The sequence below is a fragment of the Neovison vison genome, chromosome 5 (assembly GCF_020171115.1).
Source record: "Neovison vison isolate M4711 chromosome 5, ASM_NN_V1, whole genome shotgun sequence".
NCBI classification, from domain to species: Eukaryota; Metazoa; Chordata; class Mammalia; order Carnivora; family Mustelidae; genus Neogale; species Neogale vison.
Genome location: NC_058095.1, coordinates 32726416 through 32748695, shown reverse-complemented (window position 1 = coordinate 32748695; position 22280 = coordinate 32726416). Strand labels below are relative to the sequence as shown.

Here is a 22280-nt window from a genome sequence, read left to right as displayed (position 1 = left end):
GCAGGTAATCCTCTAGATAATTTAGGCAAAAAGTGATTTTCTTCAATTACTTTTTTTTTTTTTTTAACCTTTTTCTGCCCTGAGTTCCTTGTTCTCGCATTCACTCCTTCCCGCCCCAAGCCCTGAGTACCAGGCAGGCACGTCTGTCTCCCACTCCATCCAGCCCATGGGGGTGGACATGTGGGCATGGGGGACCAGGAGAGGTGGGGCTGAAAGGGGCAGACATGACCGAAGAAAGGAGAACATGACTTCTGGCCTCTCCGCCTGTGTCCTCAGAGCAGCTTGTCCCCTGTCTGTTACTGTGCTGGCCTCCCCCGCCCGGTGCCTCCCTCCCCAGGGCTGGCCGTTTGTCTCCCAGAGACCAGTGTGGTAGCTAGCCCCATGCTGGCGCTCCCTGACACACTGCCCCATCCTTGGGGACAGCTGGAGTACGGGAGAGCTGGCCGAATTGATGGTCAGGGGCCCACGTTTCATGTCAAAAGACAGAAAAGGGATCTAGAAAAAGAAATTCATCTTAAAAAAAAAAACACACAATGCCCCACAACTGGCTCATTAATCTCTTATTAAAATTCTGTGCTAAGTGCTGGCAAGGAAGAAGTAAGGAGGACCCTGGGGAGGGAATGGGGAGAAAGAAACGGATTCCCTTGTTAGCGTCTGCTGTGGGCATCCGCGGAGGGGGCCCCGCGTCGGGTAGAGACACGTAAGGGACGGAACAGCCGGCTCGACCATCACAAGAGATGTGAAAGGGGGCATGCTGGGCACCGTCTCCTCCTTGGCAGAGGAGGAAAGAACTCAGAGAGGAAGATGGCTTTACGTAGTTGCACAGCAAGTGGATGACAAGGTTAGGACTTGAGCCCCTGTCTTCTGTCTCCTAGGGACTCCAATTTCAAACTGCCTCAAATTTCAGAAACGGGGCTTTTTTCTGGTCTCCTCCACTGGACTTTGAGCTCATGAAAGAGAGCTGAAGACCAAGGCCGGAGCCCCACCCTCTCCCCTGTAGTGCTCACCAAGGCCTATTACCACCCCTGGTGGTTGCCTACCCTGACTGGTTGGGACTTGAAGCTGGCCTGAGGCCGGAAGTGCATCTTTGCACAAAGCCCTCAGGAGATGGGATAGCAGAGGTGGCAGGGGTGTCTGCGGAGTGGCCTGGAGACGACTACCAATCCAGGAAACCCCTGGGCTCTGGTGCTGGTTCTGATTCCAGAACACACTGGCAGGGTGACCTTGCCAGTCCCCTCCCCTCTCCCAGCGCCCACACCCTCATCTGCATGAAGGTTGAGGTGGGGCTCTGTGTGCATCTTTCAGCTTCCGATTGTGGATGAACATCACCATATGCAGGGCAGCAAAGCCAGGCCTTCCACTACCCCCACCACGTAAGCCCCCAAAGTCCCTGCCCCAGGTGGGCAGGTGGACCCTGGTGGTGGGAGTTGGTGCCTCTAAGCTTCTGTATTTCTGCAGCCTCATGGGCACTCACTGCCCATCTCAGGTCTGGGGGCCATCAATTCTAGACTGGCCCCCCAGCAAGGGTCTAGGAGATGGCCACGTCCTCCACTCATGTTCTAATGTGGCCTTACCCCGTATAGCCAAGCACTGAGTTATCCTCAGGATCTAATAAAGCTTCTGCCACCAAGTTTATAACACATCCCCACCTACTGGTCTTAAATGTAACCGGGCTGTGTTGTGGTGTAGGACTCCATGTGGCCAGCGAGAAGATGGGTGTGTGTGCTTGCAGGGGCGGGGGGTAGGGGGGGCGTTTCTCCTCACTCCCAGCAGTGAGGGGACGTCCCAAGGGACAGTGTTGACCCTGTACTGCTGTGGTCCCTTCTGCCTCTCAAAAGGATCCCAGAGTTTGGGTCATCAGTGGGGTGGGGAGAGCATGGACCCAAGCCACCAGGGAAACTCGAGATTGCCAGGTTGCCTGTAAGGACACATCCATCTGAGGTCATGTAGTCAGAATGCCGTGGGACCCTACATTCGTCTGGGGAGCGATGTTACTCATGTCACTCCAGATGTGCGTTTCCTGTATGTTTCCCACAAGAGGGTGTGGCATGGCTCTGCCCCATTCCTTTGCTCTTTCCCAGTGTCTCTCCCTAGCTCCTCCCTGTCCCAACTTCTGCCCCATGTCCCAGAACTCCCTTTTCAATTGCCACAGGAAGGCCCCCCTTCCTTCCATACGAAGCTGTCGTCCCACCGCCATTCATTTCTTCGGAGCGCCTACCATGTGTCACAGACTGCAGAATGGGGCAAGAATAAAGAATGCATGGCACCTGCTCTCAATGCAAGGATGTGGACACCAGGGGGGTGCACACATGAATATCCCCACGCACACCCTGCACGCGCGTGTGTGCACACACTGTGGCCCTGGAGGGGGGGGAGTGCTGGGAAGGAGGCACAAAGAGCACTTGCTTCTGTTACAGGGCGGGGGCCACTGGTGGGAAGCCAAGGGGGAAGAGAGTCAGACTCCCTGGGGGGAATGAGGTTGGAATTGGGTTTTGATGGCTGGGTAAGAACTGGAGGCTGGTATTCTGGGGTGCGGGTGGGGTTGCTGTGTGCAAAAGCAGAGAAGCAGGAAGGTGAGGAGAGGGATACCTCCTAAGATGCATGGATGATGCCGGGCAGGCAGTGCCCGCCCCTGAGGGCAGGTCGAGATATGATTGTATAGGGCCTTTGATTCTCTAGGCCAAAGATGGATCCTTGATTCTACAGGCAGCAGAGAGCCAGTGAAGGTTACCGAGTAGGAGGCTGACATTACCGGCTCCACCACAGACTTCACCAGCACCCTGCCCCCCTACACTCCCATTCACACTAAAAATGGAGCAGAAAGCCTTCCCAAAGACCAGATGCAGGAAAGTGGCCTTTTCAGATGTTCTCTGGCAGAAGCCTGGAGACCGAGAGGGGAGTCTGGACTCCCACCCCACAGGCTGAACTGGGCCCCAAAAGGTAGCAGGGCTCTGTTCACATATGGTACCTGCCCAGTAGTCCCAGCAGAAAGTGAGAAAGGGGACGGAGGGGGGCCACACGGCTTGTGGAAGTTGGGGGACATGAGGGAGACTGCCCAAGGTCACCCTGCCCGATGGCACCAGAGTCGATCAGAGAGCAACCCAGGCTATTTGGCTCAGTCTGGCTGTGTGGTCAGAAGCCTGTGGGCTCAGCAGCTTGCTGGAGAACCAAACCCTACAACTCCTCCCTCCTCAACCCCAGCTTCTTTGAAGAGCCCAGAGATCCCAACCAAAAGCTAGCTTGAAGTGTAACAAAATCCTTTTCTTGACAGAGGAATGGTTTGGGTGGGTGGCTGTCAGGCAGCCTTGAAGGTGGAAGGTCCAGGGAATATAGGTTTTATTGGGGGGTGAGGGGAAGAACTTCTGTGATTCTGGCCTTATCCATCTCTGGGGGGGGGATCCCCTAAGCTTTGAGCATCTGCTGGTACCATTCCTTGAGGAAGGGGAGATTGAGGCATGGGATGGGGACTTAGGGAAGGAGCTCGGAAGGGGAGCCGGACCAGCCCTGGGTCTTGTGAGTACCAGCACCGTGCTAAGAGCTGTTTGCATGGAGGGACAGTGGAGAATAAGCCCACGGGTCTGCCTCCACCACTCCGGGACTAACCCGGCACAGGGAAGACACAGACATCTAAGGAGAAAATGAAGCAGACTGCTAACACTCCAGAGAAGCAAGCGCAAGGACAGCCAGGCCCTACGGGGCTGGATCTTAGGAAGCAGGCAGGATTCTGGCACAGGAGGGAAGAGAAAGGATCTTTAATGCCAGGCTTGACGGGTTGGGAAGCTGGGCAGTGGGAACCTAATAGGAGCCCCTGAGCTGCCCCCAAGTGGGGCCATGGCTGGGGTTTAGAACAGAAAGTGGGCAACAAGGCACACGACTCAGAGGGGGGCAGAACCACGCCTAGCCCCACGCAGGAGCTCAGTTTCCTCCAGCTAGGCACCCAGACACCCTGCTGACCAGGGCCCGGTCCCAGGCGTAGCCCCTGCAGCTCCAGGGCGCAGAAGTGCGGAGCCCACAACCCCACCTCCTCCCCGCCCTAAGTCTTGCACAGGGAGCCGAGATTTCTGGTTCCCAGCTGCATTCGCCCTGCTCCCACCCGCTCCTGCTGCCCTGCCCATTCTTCTGATAAAGAACTGAGCTTGGCTGGGTCTGGTGAACTGAACTCAAATCCGCTCCCATTCTAGGGTCACCCCCAGCCGGAAGAACCAATCCACCCTAGAGGGAGGTCAGCCTGTTCCCCACCCCCTCCTAGCCCCAGGACCTTAGATTCTGGGAGCCGATTCCTTTCTTTATTCTTCCACCTTGAGAAAGCGCCTTGGTCAGGTTGAGGGGCAGTTGGTTAGAGGCTGTGGGCCTGTGCAAGGGGAGCTTAGAGCTTGGGCAGGCTCCTCAGGACTGGGCAGATGTGGGCAAAAGCTGAGCGCGACCTATCCAGGGTCCTCCATCAATGCGCAGAGCCCACTGCTCTCTCCATCTAAGTCCCTCTCCAGCCTGTCCAGGCTCACCACTCAACACGCGGTTAACAAAGCTTCCTTTGCCGACGCCCGTTAGGGAAATGTGTCCCAGGTCTGCCGGCTTCAGGTTGGGAGGGGGCAGAGGGCCTCTCTTCTCCATTCTCCTCCTCCGCCCCAGCTCTCGCCCTCCCCAATCGGTCAGCACCCTCGCCTCCTGGAGCGCCTCCAGCTTGCAGAAGGCCCGCTGCAGCCTCCTCCCGTCGGATCGGAGTTCCCACTATGGGGGGCTGTTCAGAGACCCTCTGTCCCCTACCCGTATTCCTGCTGTCCCACTGCCAGAGCGCGCCAACCCCGGGCCCTCCCTCTCCCACCCCCTTTCCCGCGGAGCCCGGGGCGAGCCCAGGGAGCAGACGCAACAGATTGCAGAACGCGAGAGCGCGGAGCCTGCTCCCTCCGCGCGCTGCCCGCCGCCCGCCGCCCCGGCCTGCGCCCGTGGCCCAGACCCCCGCCCTCCGGGCTCAGCTAAGCCGGCCATTTAGATGCAGCTCACAGGACGGCGGGCGGCGAGCGGCGAGCGGCGAGCGGCGAGCCGCCGCGGCTCCCCGGGCCCCTGTCAGTCCACTTCCCTTCCCGAGGACCGCCGCAGGAAGCGAGGCGACGGGCGGCGCGGCCCCGTACCAGCCTGCGCACCAGGCGCGGAGAAGACAAGATCCCCGCGGACCCAAACGGCCCCCAGCCCCGCCGGCTGCGGGGGTGGGAGTGCAAGGAGGGGCGGCCCGGACGCGATCTAGCGGATCCCTTGGATCCCCGCAGATTTCCGTGGGCGGACACACCCCCAGACTCTTGGGTTTGGACCCTTCTTCCTAACCTGCAAAGCACTGGAGTGTCCCCCCCCCCGCCCTTTTCCGGGGCCGGGCTCGGTCCCCAGGGCGGGGCTCGTAGCCTCCGCTCCCGCCAAAGGGCTGGGGGAGCTGGAGGTAACTCGAGCTGCAGCCCGAGATGCCAGGCTGGGAGCAGCGGCTGCGAGTCCGGGGTGGGGGCTCGCCTTTCTCTAGTCTCCCCTGTGCCCCCTCCAGAGGCGCCCGCCGCATCTCCACTTCCGAGTCCGCGCCGCGACACTTACCATGGGCGAGCAGCGCCGAGAGGCAGAGCAGGGCGGCGCCGCCGCGGCCCGACATCCTTGGGGCCATGGCCGAAGCGGGAGAGGGAAGGGGCCGAAGGGGCAATAGTCGTCGATGACTTGGCCCCAGGCTGGGTTCGGTCACATCCAACTCAGGGTGGCCGTGGCGTCCGAATGTCTCTGCTGTAGCTCTGGGGACCAGGGAGTGCAATTCGGGGACACTTTGAGGGGAGGGGGCGTCCCAGGCGCCGCCGGCTACACCCTCGGAGCTGGTAGGGGCGCAGCTCCGGGCGGGAGGAGCCTCCACCTCCCCGGGCTGGTGCCCCCTGCAGGATCTGTGCGGCGAGGGGGGAGCCGCACGTGCGGTCCCGGAGCCCAGTGGCCACCGGCGTCTCGGAGACTGCCTAGAGCCAAGTGCTGGATCCCCCAGTCCCGAGGCCCAGCTCCAATCTGAACTCGCCCGAGGGTGTAGATTTCCGGCGCAAGCCCCAGTTTCTTCGGTGTCGGTAGTAACCCCACATAGATAGCGCGGCTTCCTTCCTCCAAGCGCCCTGCAGCAGCCCCAGCATAAAAATCCCAGGTTAGGAGCAAATGAATGCTTTCTTTCGCAAAGAAAGAGAAAATCCAGGCAACTTTAATCCATCTGGAGCAGGAAAAGTTTCCGTGCAGTGATGAGACTGGCGACGCGGGTCGCCGCCACCCCAGGCGACGCCGGGACAAAATGCCCGAGGCGGGCGGCCCGCGGCTCGTCCCCTCGCAGAGCTCGCTGCACGGCTCCAGCGCGCTCTCCAGTCTCGACCAGGGCCCGGGCTCCACGCAAGCTGGCTCAGCGCCGCCTGCTCGGGTAGCGGCTCCGCGGCTGGGGCGCGGATGGTGCGGCCGGAACCGGCTGCCCCATGGAGACCCGGCCTGGAGAAGCGGGGGAGCGGGACAGCCGGCTAATGCGCCGGACCCGCGCCCTCCCTGTCCTGGGCGCCGACTCCAGCCTCCCGGCTGTCAGCCGTTGTAGGATGGCGAGGGGGCTCGGCCAGCCCGCGGCGGCTCCCGGCCGTCCCCCTCTCCTCCCAGGTCTCGCTGTCTCAGCAGAGGGGCGCGCAGCTCCGCCTCGCTCCTCGCCTCCCCCGGGGGGAACCTGCACAAACCTTGAACTTTTGCGGGGTTCAGAGTCTCCGACGTCTCCGTCTCCCTGCCGCCCCCGCCCTGCCCCTGGACGCCCGCTCGCCCGCTGTCTTGGTGCAGCTGAGCATCGGTTTCCTCTTTCTCCGAGTCAGTTTGGGAGAGCGGAGCGCCGCGCCAGCCCGGGCTGCGGACGGCGAGACCTGGGCGCCACGCCAGGGGCCGGGGCCGGGGCACCGGGCGCCCGCGCAGCCCGCGGCCAGGGAGGCGGCAGCTGGTTCCTAGGGGGCCGAGCCGAGAGGAGGTGCCGGCAGGGGGGCCGGCTCCCCATGGACGTGTGTGGGGGGCGAAGAATCAAGGAGCAAAAAGCGAGAGGAGGTGGAGGGAGCCACAGTTGCACGAAGCCGCCGCCGCCGCTGCCTCCTCGGCGCTCGCGCCGGCTGCTCCGCCGTAAATGACTCGAGAGAGACACACACACTCGCGCCCGCCCGCCCTCCTCCCCCGTCCGGGATTCAGCGCCCACCCCGGCAGTAGCGGGCGCCGAGCGGGGCGCGCTCGCTCCCTTCCCTCCCCTCCCCTCCCAGATTCCCCGTGGTCACGTGGGCCTGGAGCGCGCGGCCCACGACTCGCGCGCTTCGGAGACCCCCCTCCCACGCCATTTCCCCCTCCCCGGTCCACGTGTCCATTCCGCATTCCCAGCCTGGGGGCGCGCGCGGCTCCTTAATGAGACTCGGGCCGCGGCAGACCTCGCGATTCTGTTCGCCTCTCTTTTATGTTTTATTTTTCTTCCCCATTGTAGGCTAGCGCTGGGGCCCGAGTAGGGCCGGCCGGCTGCGGTGGCTGCATTTCCCCCGGGGTAGACGCCACCGCAGCCACCGATGTCCCTTTTCAAAGGAAGCACACTCCTCGCCAGGCGCGGGCGGTGCTTTACAGCCGCTCTGCCAGAGGCGCGGGTAGGGGGCACCCTACCCCCACCCCCAGAGTCTCTCTGGGGGTACTGGCTGGGAATCCGCCGAGCTGTCACGCCCAGCCCTTCCGGCGCGCGGGAGCTCGCCCTCTCGGCTTCTTTTGGGATGGATCCCGGGGCAGCTGGGGAAAAACCCGTCCGTTGGTGGGGGTGGGGGGCGGAGAGGGAGGGACGCGCCTTCCTACAGGTTGTTTTGCAAGCCTTTAAAGGGATATGGGGGGCGGAGAACTGCCCCTCCTGCACACTCACCCAGGCACCTGCTGACGAGGGGGAGGGGTGGCTGGGGTGGCGTTCTTTCCCACCGTCAGGCCGGTTCCATTAGAGCGCAACCCAGATCAGACCCGACAAGTCAACCGTCAACCGTCAGCCAGGCGTTCGATCAATGGCAATGATTTTATAGCATCCTTGGGTATCGTGCCCCAAACCCCAGGGGCCACATCTCAATCCCACTCAACTCCGGACGGACAGGGTCTTCAATCCTATAGACATCGCTCTCATGTGGGAAGGGGGCGGTGGCCATGGATCTTGAGGGTCACTCTCTCAACCAGTCTGAGAGTGTGGGGTGAGGTAGGTCGGAGCAAGGCCAGCTGGGGTGCTCTGTCTCTGCCCCCCCCCCTTGTACCTGACTCTGCCCCAGACTTATTGGCCCTGTGCGTTTCCTTTTCATCCAGGAAAGTGACATTTTCTTTTTGGAAAATAGGCTTGGACCGTTCCTGGAAGCCTCCCTCCTCCCTGGCTGCTGGCTGTTGCTGCCTCAGCTTAGAACTGGGGCCTGTGGAGAACCTCTCGCGCCCCTCCCCCACCCCCACATCTGTCTGGAGCTCTGAGGTGCAGCTAGGGAGGGCTGGCCGGGCTCTGGGAGGACCTCGGGATGGAAGGTGCTGGTCGTCAAGGAAGATGATTCTCATTAAGCCCCTAATGCCTGATAGCAATTAATGTCACCCAAGGGCTTATTAACCATCCCACTGAGAGGCAAGCCAGCAGTCAGGCTCCGTGTGTGGGAGAAAGGGGGAAAGAAGCCACTTTCTCAGATAGGAGAGCTCCAGGAAAAAGAGGAAGAAAGCAGGGAGATCTTCCATTCCTTTCCACCAGCTGGAAGGGGCACCGGGCCTGTAAAGAGTAAGTCTTAGGGAGAGACACAGATTGCTTTTCTGAGCTGAGGACCCACGGTCCCCAGTGATGGGGTCCAAGCTTGTCCTCAACAGGTGTTTGCGGCTGATGTGGGTCAGCTGTTTCAGCCCATTTTCCTGGCCTTCTCTGGAAACTGAGCACAGAGTTCTAGTTCTTCTCTCTAAGTGCCACCCCACCCACCCAGATATTAGGTGAAGGGAAGATAAGCCTCCCTTCACCCCCTCCATTTGCCCCCCTCCTTTCACCACACTTTGGTGAACTTCATGATCCATCACAGGACCATAGGCCCATTCGATCAATGGCAATGATTTTATAGCATCCTTGGGTATCGTGCCCCAAACCCCAGGGGCTACATCTCAATCCCACTCAACTCCAGACGGACAGGGTCTTCAATCCTATAGACATCGCTCTCATGGGGGAAGGGGGCGGTGGCCATGGATCTTGAGGGTCACTCTCTCAACCAGTCTGAGAGTGTGGGGTGAGGTAGGTCGGAGCAAGGCCAGCTGGGGTGCTCTGTCTCTGCTCACCACCCCCACCCCTTGTACCTGACTCTGCCCAGACTTATTGGCCCTGTGGGTTTCCTTTTCATCCAGGAAAGTGACATTTTCTTTTTGGAAAATAGGCTTGGACCGTTCCTGGAAGCCTCACAACAGAGAGCAAGATAGACCTAGCCGGGCCTCATGCAACTTACATTCTAGAGGACAAGACAGACATTAAGCTTACGACTGATCACCTCTGTGTTAAGTTATAGGTCAGCATGCATTTTTCTCCTCTTATGGTGGAGACTGAGGCCCAGGGTCAGGAAGGCAGGGGCAGCCTGCTATGTCATTTCAGACCCAGGTTCTTCTGGTACCCTCTCTGTGGATCTACCCTTCATGGTCTGGGAGCCTCCTGCCAGGCAGTGGGTCTGATTACCCTCTGTTGCTCCAAATGGCAATGCGTCCTCCCTGCCCTAGGGAAGCAAAGAGCTGTGGACAGCCCACCTGGGGAGTAAAATGCCCCAAATACTTCAACCCCAGTACCCCCATGGGCCTGTTACTCTTGGAAATGCCAGTTCTAGGACTCAGAGAGAAAGCGGTCAGCAATGAGGTTAACACAGCCAGCTGTCCCCAACTATTCCAATCCCATGTGTCATTTACCTGGAAAGCAGGCTCATACCTTCCTTCAGGTCTTTTCTACCATCCCTGCAGACTGCTGTGGCCTCACCTGTGAGCCCTGTGGAGCCCAACTGGATCCCGGGTAGGAGGTCAGAGGAGCAAACCCAGGGGGACCCCAGGCTAGAAAAAGGGCCTGGCATCTGTGTGCTCTTCTTCCCCAAACCTTTTTCATCCAGATGGTGACATCTCCTTTCTGCTGTTCCCATTTTGTTCGGGGCCAAGTATCTTTCCAGCCAGAGGACTGGCAATGGTCGGGCGTTTCCTAGATCCCCAGCTCTTGGTTGGTACTTGTAACAGCCCCACTCTCCTGCCAGGCAGCCAGAGAACAAGCTGGGCTCTGTGTCAGGCCCCTCTGCCCTCCACGGGTGTCTCTGAAGGACCGAGCCTGAACCAGGCACCCACTTCCCCTGCTGCTAGGCCTGTCACCATGGGCCTGTATTTCAGGATGCCTGCCAACAGGGGAGGATAGGACAGGCCAACATGGGACATCACCAAGAGGAATTCACCATTTGTGGGGAGTTCCTGGGATTCCCCTAGAATCCTAGTCTGGCCCTGCTAACGAGGGGCTTGGTGATATTCTAAGCTAGGCCTTTCATTTTCCAGCTGCAAAAACAGAGGTCCTTCCATTCATTCATTTTCTTAAATTAATTCATTAATTCAGTCATTTTATTAATTACCTTGATATTTTTTTTTTGTTGAGCTCTAATTCTGTGTGAAGCACTGTGCTAGGTCTGGGAACACAGGAGTTGGATGAGAGAGACAAGAGCCAGACGGAGAGGTTCAAGAGCTTAGTTCTACAGACCCGTATTGAGTGGCTGGTCACATTAATAGCTACCATTTACTGAGCGTTTTTGCCACGCCAGGCATTGTGCTGGGCATTTTGCAGGCATTGTCTGGGTGCTCCCCACCACCCCATTTGGTAGACACTGTTCACACTGCTATTTTCCAGAGGAAGACCCTGAGTGAGGCTCAGAGAAGGTAAGTGTCTTGCCTAGGCTCACACAGCTAGAAATCCGAGTAACCTGCGTAACCACTTTAACTGGTGAGTTGTAAGTCCCCACGCTTCCATTTGACAAAGCTATAGCCTCTGGCTGGAGACGATCACGGTCAGTGGGGGCACTGGGCACCAACAGGCCATTCAGTGCTGGGAGGGCACTGCTGCGGAGGCCAGCTCAGGGATTCTGCGGGGGGCGGGGGGTACCCTCATGGCGAGAGCAGTGCCATGCTCCGACTCATTCCCCAGTGTGAATCCTCTGTCCCGGTCAGGCCGGGCCAGCCAGCACCGTCACCAGGGACGGCCCTCTGCATGTAGGCTCATTCCTCTCCCCACATCTTGGCTCACGCTGTGCCCCTGCCTCCTTACTCTTCTTCCCCAGCTAAAATCCTGCTCATCTTCACATGTCCCCGCTCAGGGGCCTCCAATATGAAGTCTCCCCAGATTCAGTGGGATAGGGTTACGTGGCTTCATGAGAAAAAGGAACACACAGAGAGTATGGAATGAACCAGGGTCCAAATCCTGATTTCGTTACCCTGTGCTCAGTTTCTCTCTGTCCTGAGCACCCAGTCATTATTACACGGTTAATTCCCTGCCCCCCCCAGGGATGGGGGCCATGTTCTCAATGAGGATTATGATCAGAATCCACTCCCTTCCTGTTTTGTCGATAAGAAATCCAAGGCCCAGAGAGGGCTAGTGACAGGCCCAAGGTCACACAGCCAGTTATTGACAGATAGGAAGCTCACATACAGATAGGCCTAGCTTCCAGCCCTACTGTGTGGTCATCCCCAACGTCTAACCAACTGTCTCAGTCCCCCTGTGGCTTTGGGAACCAATCTTCTCATTGGTGGAGGGAATGAAGCTCCCCAGGTCATTATTTTGGGGGTTCAGCCCTGATTTGGTTCAGCTCAGAACTTGGATTCATTTCATAATTGCGTTTACATACCCATTCACTTGTTCCATCTCCCCTGAGACACCAGTTCCCCTCTGAAGCCTTCTCCAGTGCTGCCCATACCTAGCCTTACCCTGTGCCCCCTAGCAGGCCTTGTTTCTGGAATCTAAGCATGCACGGCATGCACATGCATGCCGACATGCACATGTCGACACATGCACGTGTCAATGTGTCTTCTGTCCTCCATAAGGGGGAGACCAGGAAGGCAGGCATCACATATCTTTTGTCCCCATTGTATGCCCCTGGAGAGGCATCTGTTGGATGCTTAGTTAGTGGCTATTGAATAAAGGAATTATTGACCACCTACTCTGTGTCTGGAGCTAAGCTAACCAAATAGAATTGTCTCTGCCCTCAGAGAACTCACCATTGTTGGAGAAGGAAAGTGGGCAGACACAAGGATTGTGAGACAGGCTAGCTGGGCGTGCTTCCAGAGATGGTGACACAGGGGCTGTGGGGGCTGGGATGAAGGATGTCTAGCTCAGCCTAGGTCTTGGGTATTGCAAGAAAAGGGAGGGCTTCCTGGAGGAGGTGAGCTTTGAGCTGAAGAAAGACAAGCTAGGGTATGCCAAGAAAGTGTGTGTGGTGGGGATGAGAAACAGGAGAAGAGACTGCTGCTGGAAGAGGGTGCAGCTTTCCTAAGGGCCTGGAGCTGGGGGTGGGTGGGTGGGGGAAATAGAGTATGATCGGGAAACAACAGGGCTGAGGCATGGAGGCTGGAGTGGCGCTGGAGAGGGAGGCTGGAGAGGCAAGGGGCACACAAAGGTCCCGTGATGACGCGTACTCTCACATTATTCTAGTCAGTTACACACAACTTCACACACACACACACACACACACACACACACACACACACGAGCAAAGACGCTGAGAGGCTTACAAAGCATCTTAACAGTGCGTGAGTGTGCAAGCCCCACACGCATGCACACACACGCCCTTCCCCCCAACTCTCTGCAAAATGAGTTGCCCCCTGAACCATCTGTTTAAGATCTTTCTAGTTTCATTTCCCTAGAGCATTCCACCTTTGCTTCCTCGTCAGGCCACACACTCCTCCAACCCCCACCCTCTGCCGGCCTTAACTCTAGCCATCCCCCTTCCCTTCCTCCCCCAGGGCACACACTGACAGTAAGCTGGGACCACCCCTGGGCACCTGGCCAAGGGAGGATTTGGCCTGCAGCCATGTGGGCTGGGCTCCGCTCTCCCATCTTTTCCTCCCCAGCCCCCACACGGCTTCACTTAATTCCAGGGCAAAGCTCTGATCAAATGTGAAGCAGAGAAACAGAGAGCCAGAACCAGAGAGAGGGAGAGAGAGAGCAAAAGAGAGAGAGAGAGAGAGAAATACAGAGGGAGCAAGCATGCTGTCTTTGCCACGGCCCAGCAGCTAAATGGCAGCAAACTCTTGCTTTTCCTACAACTCACTCAGCTTCTCTTTCGTCAGCCAGCTTGGCTGCCAGGTGCAGGTGGAAGAGGGAGAGCCAGGGGTCCAGCTCCTCCACAGCCCCTTCTCAATCCACTGTGATGCCACAGAGGTATCGAGCTAGTTCTGCCAGGCTCCTGGGGTTGGCAGAGCCCAGGGCTCCTGCTTTGGGTGGAGGATGCCAGGCTGGGCTGCTGGGGAAGCGGAGAGGGGAGCCAAGTATGCTGAGGACTGGCGAGGAGACCCTGACCCCTTAGGCTTGTGTTGGCCATTCTGGGTCACCTGGGAGGTCCGTGAGTGTAACAAGTGGGGACAGGAGACCTGGAGCTGTGAGCAATGTACCTACCTGACTTTGCATGGGGAGCTCATTCAGAGTTGGGATCCACACTGAGGTTCTTCTTCCTGGTCCCTTGGGAGGGGAACCCTTGGTTTAGTTTCCCACCCCACCCCACCCCACCCCACCCCACCCCCAAATCTGATTCTCAGCTTCCTTATGTCTCGCTCTTATTAGAAGCCCAGCTCCCCATGTCCCACTGCCTGCAGAATTAATTCCAAATTTCCCAGACTTGCATTTAATGCTCGACACACACACCTATGCCTCACCTTTTAGACGCTCTCCCTCTAACGTGAACTGTATCCTTCTCTGCCTTGGGCCCCTTTCTCTTCTCTATCTTGGAATACTTGCTCCTCCTTCCCACCTCCTCATGGAGTCTTTTCTGCAAAGCCTTATTCCTCACTCCAGATGGAATCCATCACTGTCTGCCTTGTAGTTAGGGTTCACCCGTTCTCCTAGGTTCCCCCCATTCACTTACAAAATCCTTAAGGACAACAATGATATCTTATTCATCTTTAAGTCTCCCACGACACCGAGTGTAGTTCCGTCTATGCGTTAAATGTTCAGTTAAGTGTTTCATGAACAAACGAACGAAGGGCAGAGGGGCAGTGGCCCAGGGTACTTCCTCTCCATCATGCCTTTGAAACTTCACTGTGATTCTGAGTGGTACGTAAATATCCTCCCCACTGGGAGATGAGGCAGCCGAGGCCCAGAGAGGCAAAGCAACCTGCTGGGTTACACAGCTTAGGAAGTGGGGGGGCGGGGTTCGAGTCCTAGTCTGTCTCCCTCCAGCGCTTGTGTTCTTCTCACCTGTTCAGAGCATGTCCTCTGAGGCTCCTCTCCCAGGACTGCTCATGCTTACGTCAAAATCTGTCAGCAGGGGACACTCGAAGAGAACCTAGGGTGACTGACTCCCGCTCCCTCCTCGGGCTAAGTGAGGGCATCCTGGTCTCCAGCTCAGCACTGTTCATTCAGATCCTCACGGGCAGCTTCCAGGGGCCGTCTAGAGCGTGGTTTGGAATGTAATCCCTGGGGCCGGACTGCCTGAGTTCCAATCCCAGCGCTGCTGTCTACGAGCTGTGTGACCTTGGGCAACTTATTGAACCTCTCTGTGCCCAGTTGCCCATCTCTAAAGGAGGATGTTGATCGTACCTACCTTACAGGGTTACAAAGCACTTTGGAGCAGTGCTTGGTTCATGGTAAATCACGTGTGAATTTGCTGTCATTACTATCCACAGCATCTTTCTCCTCTGGGATGTAAGGCCCAGAGGGCTTGCCTTCTCCCTTCTCTGTCTGGAGAAGAGAGGCCTCCATGTTTCCCTGTGTGTTCTTGACCGGCCCTCTAAACTCTCAAGGCCTCCTATGTGAGATAAGGAAGCAAAATTGGGCAGGGAGAAGAGCTCCAAGGAAAAGCCAAATCAAAGTGACTTTTGTGGTGACAAATGCTTAATAATAACTTTACAAATCCAGTCGAATTACTATGAATAACAACCTCTTTTTTTTTTTTTTTTTCTTGTGTGGATACCGCTCCTGTCTCCCAGAGAGCATGCAGCTACAACCCTGAAATCCACCCAAAAGAATCATTACCGGGAAAACAAGCTAAAAATAACCCCAAAGGAAGCAGTGCCAGCTCAGAGGCAGTTCTTTGGAGGTGGGGGGTGTCCAAGAACTGTTCTGTTGCTTCTGGAGTAATAAAGTTGAATTCTTAAATCTGGAATTGCTTTGGGAAGTCGGCCCTGTCTCCCTGGCCCCACACAGTCCGGACCCCTAGGTCATCTTCGGGATGGCCCCTGGGCCTCTGGCCTCCTGCCGTCTTCGAGTGACCTAAGGAGGACTGTGGCACATTGGGGCCCTGCTTCTGGTCCCACTGCTGGCTTGGTTACTCCCCTGTGGGACCTGGCTTCCCTCTTCCCTCAAAGGCCAGGATCCCTGAGCCGGCTGGACTGCTTCTCTGTCCCATCCTGTGAGCTGGTCTGACCCAGAGGCTGCTGCCCACCCCTAAGGGCCTCCCTGTGCCACAGAGGCCCACTGCTTCCTCCTCAAAGCAGGTCCCATTTTCCAGGTAAAGAAAGAGGCTCAGAGAGGCTGAGGCACTGGCTCAAGGACACACAGGAAGGAAAGCACAGAGTTGGAATTTGAACTCAGGCAGGTCTGCCGAATGCCAAAGATGAGAAATGCTTCTTTAGGAAGCCCTGAATTGAGGGGCTCTTCCTCTCCGGGGCCCACACAGGGTGGGGTACAGGGGGTGCCCAAGATGTGGCAGAGACCATGTCTGACATTCAGATGGAGTATTCCAAGGCAGGGGCTTTGTTCCCGCCATCAGGAAGGGGCTGTGTTCCCCCTTTAGGCCTGGGGCATCCCCTTGGCAGGGCCTGTGTCTCTCAGACAGGGTGTCTCACAAGGTAGGTCTAGGTCTCCCTTCCCAGGAAGAGGATTCCCCAAGGCAGGACTCGCCACTCAGCCTGGCACTTGCCCCAAACAAGACCATCTCTTGTCAGCCTGGAAGAAGCCTGGGGGCAGGGGGTCTCTCAGATTGAGGGCTGCCTCAGGGAAGGGCTAAAGCTGCCCCATGAGGCAAGGCTCCCATACCAGGGGCCCCACACTCCTCAAACCAAGTCCCTTCAGACCCTCTCCTTTTCCAAACCTCAGAGTTCCTGGCTGGCCAGTGACAGCCCAACTAATGGGAAGGGAAGAGGCATGAACACGGGGCTCCCCTTGGCGGGGCCCACGACTATTTTTCTCCTCCCAGGGAGATGGATGCTTGTCCCTGGGAAGGCTGACGGCTTCTCTTCCTCAGAGTGCTGCAGTCCTCTTGATTGAAATGTGTCCCTGTGGGGGCGAGGCCGGCTCTGGGCATGGGGGCCGCGGGTCCCCCCTGCCTGGCCTGCAGGCTCCGTCCGTCTGGGGAAGATAGATGACGTTGTTCCAAGCCGAGATGATGCAACCAAGGTCAGAGTGAAGTGTTTAATTGGAATGTCAGGGGCCGGGGCCTGGCTTGGCCGAGGTGATTGATTCTCTGGTGGTGTTCGTCAGAGGCGCAGCCGTGGCGGGGGGGGGGGGGGGGGAGGAGGGGCAGGCGGCGCGTGAGTGACCCTGGGGAGGCCATGGTGGTAGGAGGCTGCCAGCCGCTGTCCACTCTGCAGTGAAGCAACCAGTGCACCTCCGCATCTATCAGTGGTTCTGCCTCCTGCAAAGGGGAAACTGAGGCACAGGCGAGATGGCGGCATAACGGGAAGCGTTACTGGTTGAGAACGCTGGAGCTCCAAACCTCAGCCTTCAATTCTGGCTGACAGCTCTGTCTCCCTTCTGCTCTCAGTCCTTCCTGGTTTGGGTCCTGACCCCTCCCTGTGCCAAGATGAAGACCCTGGAAGAGGGCGTGGTTGTCCCAGGACACGGACACGACCCAGCCTACGCTACCGCCTCCCCTCACCCCTCTGGCTCCAGCCTACCAAGGACTGGCAGGTGGCAACGGAGTTTGGAAGCCACTGACCCTCATTTGCACCGGCAGGAAAACTCTCTCGTAGTCTCCAGAGACTGAGTCATCACTCCCGTGTGGCAGGAATGGAAGCAGAAGGCTAGGCTTGGGGCTACCCCAGGGGCAGCCCTCATACATCCCACAGTGGTCCTGTCCCAGGAGCCTTGGGAGAGCCTCAGGTAGGGAGCGGGCAGCCCTGTCCATCCTGTCTTCTGTCTTAGAAAGCCGATTGCAGAGCAGTGCTGGATGGAAGGAGTCCAGGGCGGGCAAACTCGAGGTGTTCTGGGTATGAAGAGCCATGGTGAGTGTGCTCACCCTCCCTGCCCGTGCCGCTGTGAGTCTAGGGAAGGAACCGGTGGCTGAGGTGGCCAGGGAAGGGGAGCTGAGGCTACTGTGAGAGAGGGGACACTTGGGTTCCGGATAGAGGGGCATCTGCAAAGGAGGGGCTGGAGGAGATGGGAAAGCTGAAGGTCTGGAGCCTGGATCTGCAGTTTGGGGTCATTTGAAGGGGAAGTTGGGATTGGAGGTCTGGGCTCACAGAAGGTGGAGAGAGGTCCCTGGGTGTGGGGTGGAGGGGGACTGCTGGCTCTGAAGCATGCCTGCTGTCTTACATCTCAAGCTCAGAAGGCTGGATCAGGGCATTCTCCTGTGTTACTGTGAACAGGATCCCCACGGTCACCATCAGAGATCGCAGTGGTCACCTGCATCACAGCTCTTGTGACCACCATCCCCATTGTCCCTGTCATTCTACCACCACCGTCTCCACCATTACTGCCATCATCACTATCACCGCCATCACCACGACCAGCTCCACGATCTATAACCATCACCATCATCACCATCGCCACGATCACCGCCATCACCGTCCTCACTGCCACCACCGCCATCACCGTCCCCATCTCCACCACCGCCACCGTTACCGCTGCCATCAGCACGACCACCATCCCCGTCACCAGGGTTATCACTGGTGACGCAACCATCACCTTTGTCCTGCCTTCCATCACTGCCTGATTGATGCCTTACAATTTATTCCAAAGCACTTCCATATCCTTGCTGTAATGAAAAATTAACCAGAGGCTCTTGAAGCAGGTGGGGTTGCTCTGATCATCTCCATTTCCTAGCACAGGAGACTGAGGCTGAGATGGTAAGTGACGCGAGCAGGGTCCATGCTCATGGACCAGCTGTTGCTAGAACTGAGTTCTCATCCACTGGCCCAATGTGCTTCTTACTCCGCCTTGCTGCTGTGGGGTCACCACGGCTCCCCTCTCTCCTGCATACCCTGCTCCCAGTCAGCATCAGCATGAACTGACAATGAAGACTCCGGCTTTGATCAAATAAGAGAGGCTCTGGCCACAGTAGTACAAGCTTTGGTGTCTACCCAGGGGCAGGCCCCTTCCCCTTGTTGGGCCCCCATTCTCTCTTTTCCACAAGTACATTTGGGGTCTGATGACGTCTAAATCCTCTTTCTACCTGTTGGTCCGTGATGGCACAGAAAAAGTCATAGAGAAAGAGAAAAAGATAGAAAAAGACAGTGACACAGAGATATAGACAGACAGAGATCAAGACAGAGAGCCAGGGGACACCTAGGAAGTCGTAGCTGGAAGGTGGAGTAAGATCCAGGAAGACATGGGAATAGGGGAATAGGGACAGAGACGGGAAGCAGGATGGGGACTGAGAACCCATCAGAGGCGATTCAGAGCCCAGGAAGAAAAGCCCAGTGAAGCAGCTACCACTCTGTGTGGCGCTCTCTATGCTGGGCCCCTGTCCGATTGCCGAGCGAGAGCTGCCTGAAGAAGGGACGGCCAAGGCAGCTCCAGATGCTTCGAAAGGGCTGTGGCTGTGTCCGCAACTCCCGCCACTCGGTGTCTGCATGTGTCTCTGCGTGTGGAGTTGTAGCTTTGGAATTCTTCCGTCTGCATCCCAGGAAGGATGCTGGGACTCCTCTCACATTCTGCCTCCTCTTAGCCCTGCCCCCATGGCCATGAGGTTGCTGATTTAGCTACCTCTGGACGCGTCGCAGGAAGTCCTGAGAAATGGGAGGTGGGGCTCTGGGTGTAGGCCACATCCATACTCGAGCTGGGGTGGGGGCCTGTGGGGTTCCCCACTCTCTTACACAGAGCTGGGGATGGCTTCCTCCTCCTTGCAAGGCTCCCTTGTCAGCTTATAGCTTACAGCTACAGAGCCTCCACAGCACTGGACTCAAGTTCAGGGCACTAACTCACACAGTGATCTTGAGCAAGACTCTTTTTTTTTTTTTTTTTTTTTTTGTAAGATTTTATTTATTTATTTGACAGAGATCACAAGCAGGCAGAGAGAGAGGGGGAAGCAGGCTCTGCGCTGAGCAGAGAGCCCAATGTGGGGCTCAATCCCAGGACCCTGAGACCATGACCTGAGCCGAAGGCAGAGGCTTAACCCACTGAGCCACCGAGGCACCCCTTGAGCAAGACTCTTGCCCCTTGGGGACTTGGAGAGGTGGGGAGGGGAGGGAAGAGCACCACCTCCTGCCAGCATGGGCAAGGCTCTTCTTGAGCTACTAGCTCCCATCAGTGTGCTCCAGGCTCCCAGACCCCAGTTTTATGGGAAGACAGGCCAGCGTTGCCTCCCCGCTGAGCGTTCCAGTGGACCCCACATGGCTAAGCACTCGGTGGGGCTGTCACTCGCATCTTCCATCATCTGTTTAATTCACAAATCTAGCATTATCACATCCTCCGTTTGGGACCTTTCTCTGACTTCTCATGGTGCTCAGAGCAGAAGCCGAGTGTTTCCATCAAGGGCCCCTGGGAACTGCTGCAGAGCCAGACCTGGAGGTGCTCCCACCTCACCCCTGCCCAGGCCAGTCTCCTCTCTGCAGGGCCCTCATTGCAAGGGCAGCCGCAGGGCCCCCTCTGGGGTTCAGCTGGCTGGACCGGGGTGGGGAGCTCACTCCAGGACAGGCAACCCAAGGCTGCAGGGATCTGGAGTGCACACAAAAGTCCAGGAAAAATGGGCATCTTGACAAGCGAGCACAAGCGGGGAGGGGGCACGAAGCTAGGAGGAAGCAGGCACTCTAAGCGGGAGGCTTGGTTGTTCCTGGGCTCTGCTGGGGAGTTTTAGCAGTCTCCAGCCCCCAGGTATCCCACCAGGAACACCTCCAGTGGCAGAGGGAGGGTCTCAGCAAAGCAACACAGAAATGTACTCCCTGCTTGCTCTGCACCCTTGGTTCCTCCACTCGCTCCTTTCCTCTGGTTTCCCGCCATATGTGTCAGCCGCAGAGGACCATGTTCTCTGAACACATCATGCTGTTCAGCTGTTTCAGACACGCTGTGTCTTTTGCCTGGAATGCTCCTTCCCAGCTGTGCCCACGACGCTCAGCCCTCAGACTGCCTCCTCTGGGAAGTTTTCCTGACCACCCCCTGCCTCGCCTGCAAGGCGGATCGCTTCCTCCTCTGCCCCGTAGGCCCCTGCAGTTGCCCCTCAGGGCCCGGTCTCTGTCTTCCCCATTAGACTGAGAACTTGCCAAGCGCTGGGACCATGGCTTTCATCTCAGCACCCCCAGCTGCTGGCACAGGGCCTGGCATGCAGGCGGCATTGAAGTTGTGTTGGACAAATGAATGGCTTCAAAAGTTCCTGCACTGACAGAGGGAGTGTGGGAGGAAGAACAGGTTGGGGTGGGCTGGGGATAGAAGGTGAGTGAGGTTTGACAGGCTGACTTTGGGCTGTCTCTGGATTTGGACGTGGAGGTGACCAGGACGAAAGGGGCATTTGGGTCTGGAACTGGGGAGCAGGTCTGGACTGGGGAGCGATGTGGGAACTGCACATTTATGGGTGGTGGCTGGAGCCATAGGGTGCATGCTCATGGTCAGGGACAAAGAATAGAGAGAGGAGTTAAGGTCCCTGAGCAAGGATGGGTTAGAGGAGTACAGACTTCCCCCTTTCTCCAGCTCCCTGAGCTGGGCGCCGCCCATCCATCCTTTTGGGGCCAGAAGCAGCCAGCTACATGTTGTGGAGGAGGGAGGTGCTCAGGTTGAGGAGATCTCTGCTGCTCTGAGCAGCTATATCCCTCCTCCAGTCCCTAGGTTGTAGTGGATGACAATTTTCCTCATTAATGAGCATATGCAGACAGGCCACTGAGATTTTCTTTGGCTCACTCTCTACTGGGGAAACAGGGTCCCCCTCTCTCCTTCCGTGGGTGGGCCCTACCAGCAAGAGACGGGTCAGCCTCTCTTATAAGGCATGATGGGACTGCAAAAACCTGGTGACAGCAGCGGGTAGCGGGTAGCGGGTAGCGGAAGGGGGGGAATAGATAGGGAAGGGCAAGGCCAGGCTTGGAGGCTGGGACCAGGGAGGAGGACAGGTCTCCTCAGTGCCTTAGCCCTTGGGAGAAACGGCCACCACATCTGTAGTACCCTCTACAAGCCAGGCATGGTGGCAAGCACAACGAAGGGCCATCTCTCCGACATCCTTTCTGGCAGGGAGCTTGCCATTTTATAGATGAGGAAACAGGCTCAGAGAGGCTATGAGTCACATACGTAGTCACACAGCAGGAAGCTGCAGACCAAGTGTTCAATTTCAGGCCTCTGGGACTTTGTAGTGCATATCCTTCTGGAAAGTCACACTGGGAAGGAACATTTCACAGGACCCGGCACGCTTGCCCCAGAGGCTGGATCCACCCCAGGAGTTGGGGCCTTGGGACCGAGTGTGCCTGCTGTCCTGGTTCCTCTTTGGGGTCATCATTAGTACTCCTACGAAGTTACTGCCAGCTGCCCCCCCCCCCCGCTTTTCTACACAAGAGGATTGCACTGCCTGGTGACTTCGAGTGGGGCTCTGGATTAGTTCTGACTCCTGACTTGTGCGCAGAATTGACACCTGTCACTTCCAGGCCAAGCACAATTGCCAGAGTGAGACCCTCCATGGTACATCTACCAACAGGAGAGATGTTAGCTGCTCTATCAGTCTGGGGCCCAACAATGTCTGGGATCAGAGTCCCCTGTAGACTGGGGTGATGGATATCATTGTGAGCAAGAAACAATGTGGCTTTCAGACACTGAGATTCGGGGGTTATTTGTTACTGTGGAGTGGTGGGGTCGATTCTGACCCCGATGTACTTTCTCCTCATTACTGTAAAGAGGCAGGTAAGCTTTCAAGGCTCTGCCCTCGCTGGCCTTGGACCTTTGCTCCCTGAGTGCTTCT

At 57.5% G+C, this 22280-nt stretch overlaps 1 protein-coding gene across 1 annotated transcript in view; it reads right to left on the bottom strand.

The window, feature by feature from the left end:
* TMEM132E (transmembrane protein 132E) overlaps positions 1–5641 on the bottom strand; it is a 53025-nt gene extending 47384 nt beyond the window's left edge. The window contains exons 1-2 of the mRNA XM_044250243.1: positions 5320–5641; positions 5002–5133 (exon numbers count right to left, since the gene is read on the bottom strand). Of these exons, the coding sequence (XP_044106178.1) occupies positions 5002–5133; positions 5320–5641 (454 nt within the window). The remainder of the gene's footprint in view (positions 1–5001; positions 5134–5319) is intronic.
* Positions 5642–22280: the final 16639 nt, after the last annotated feature.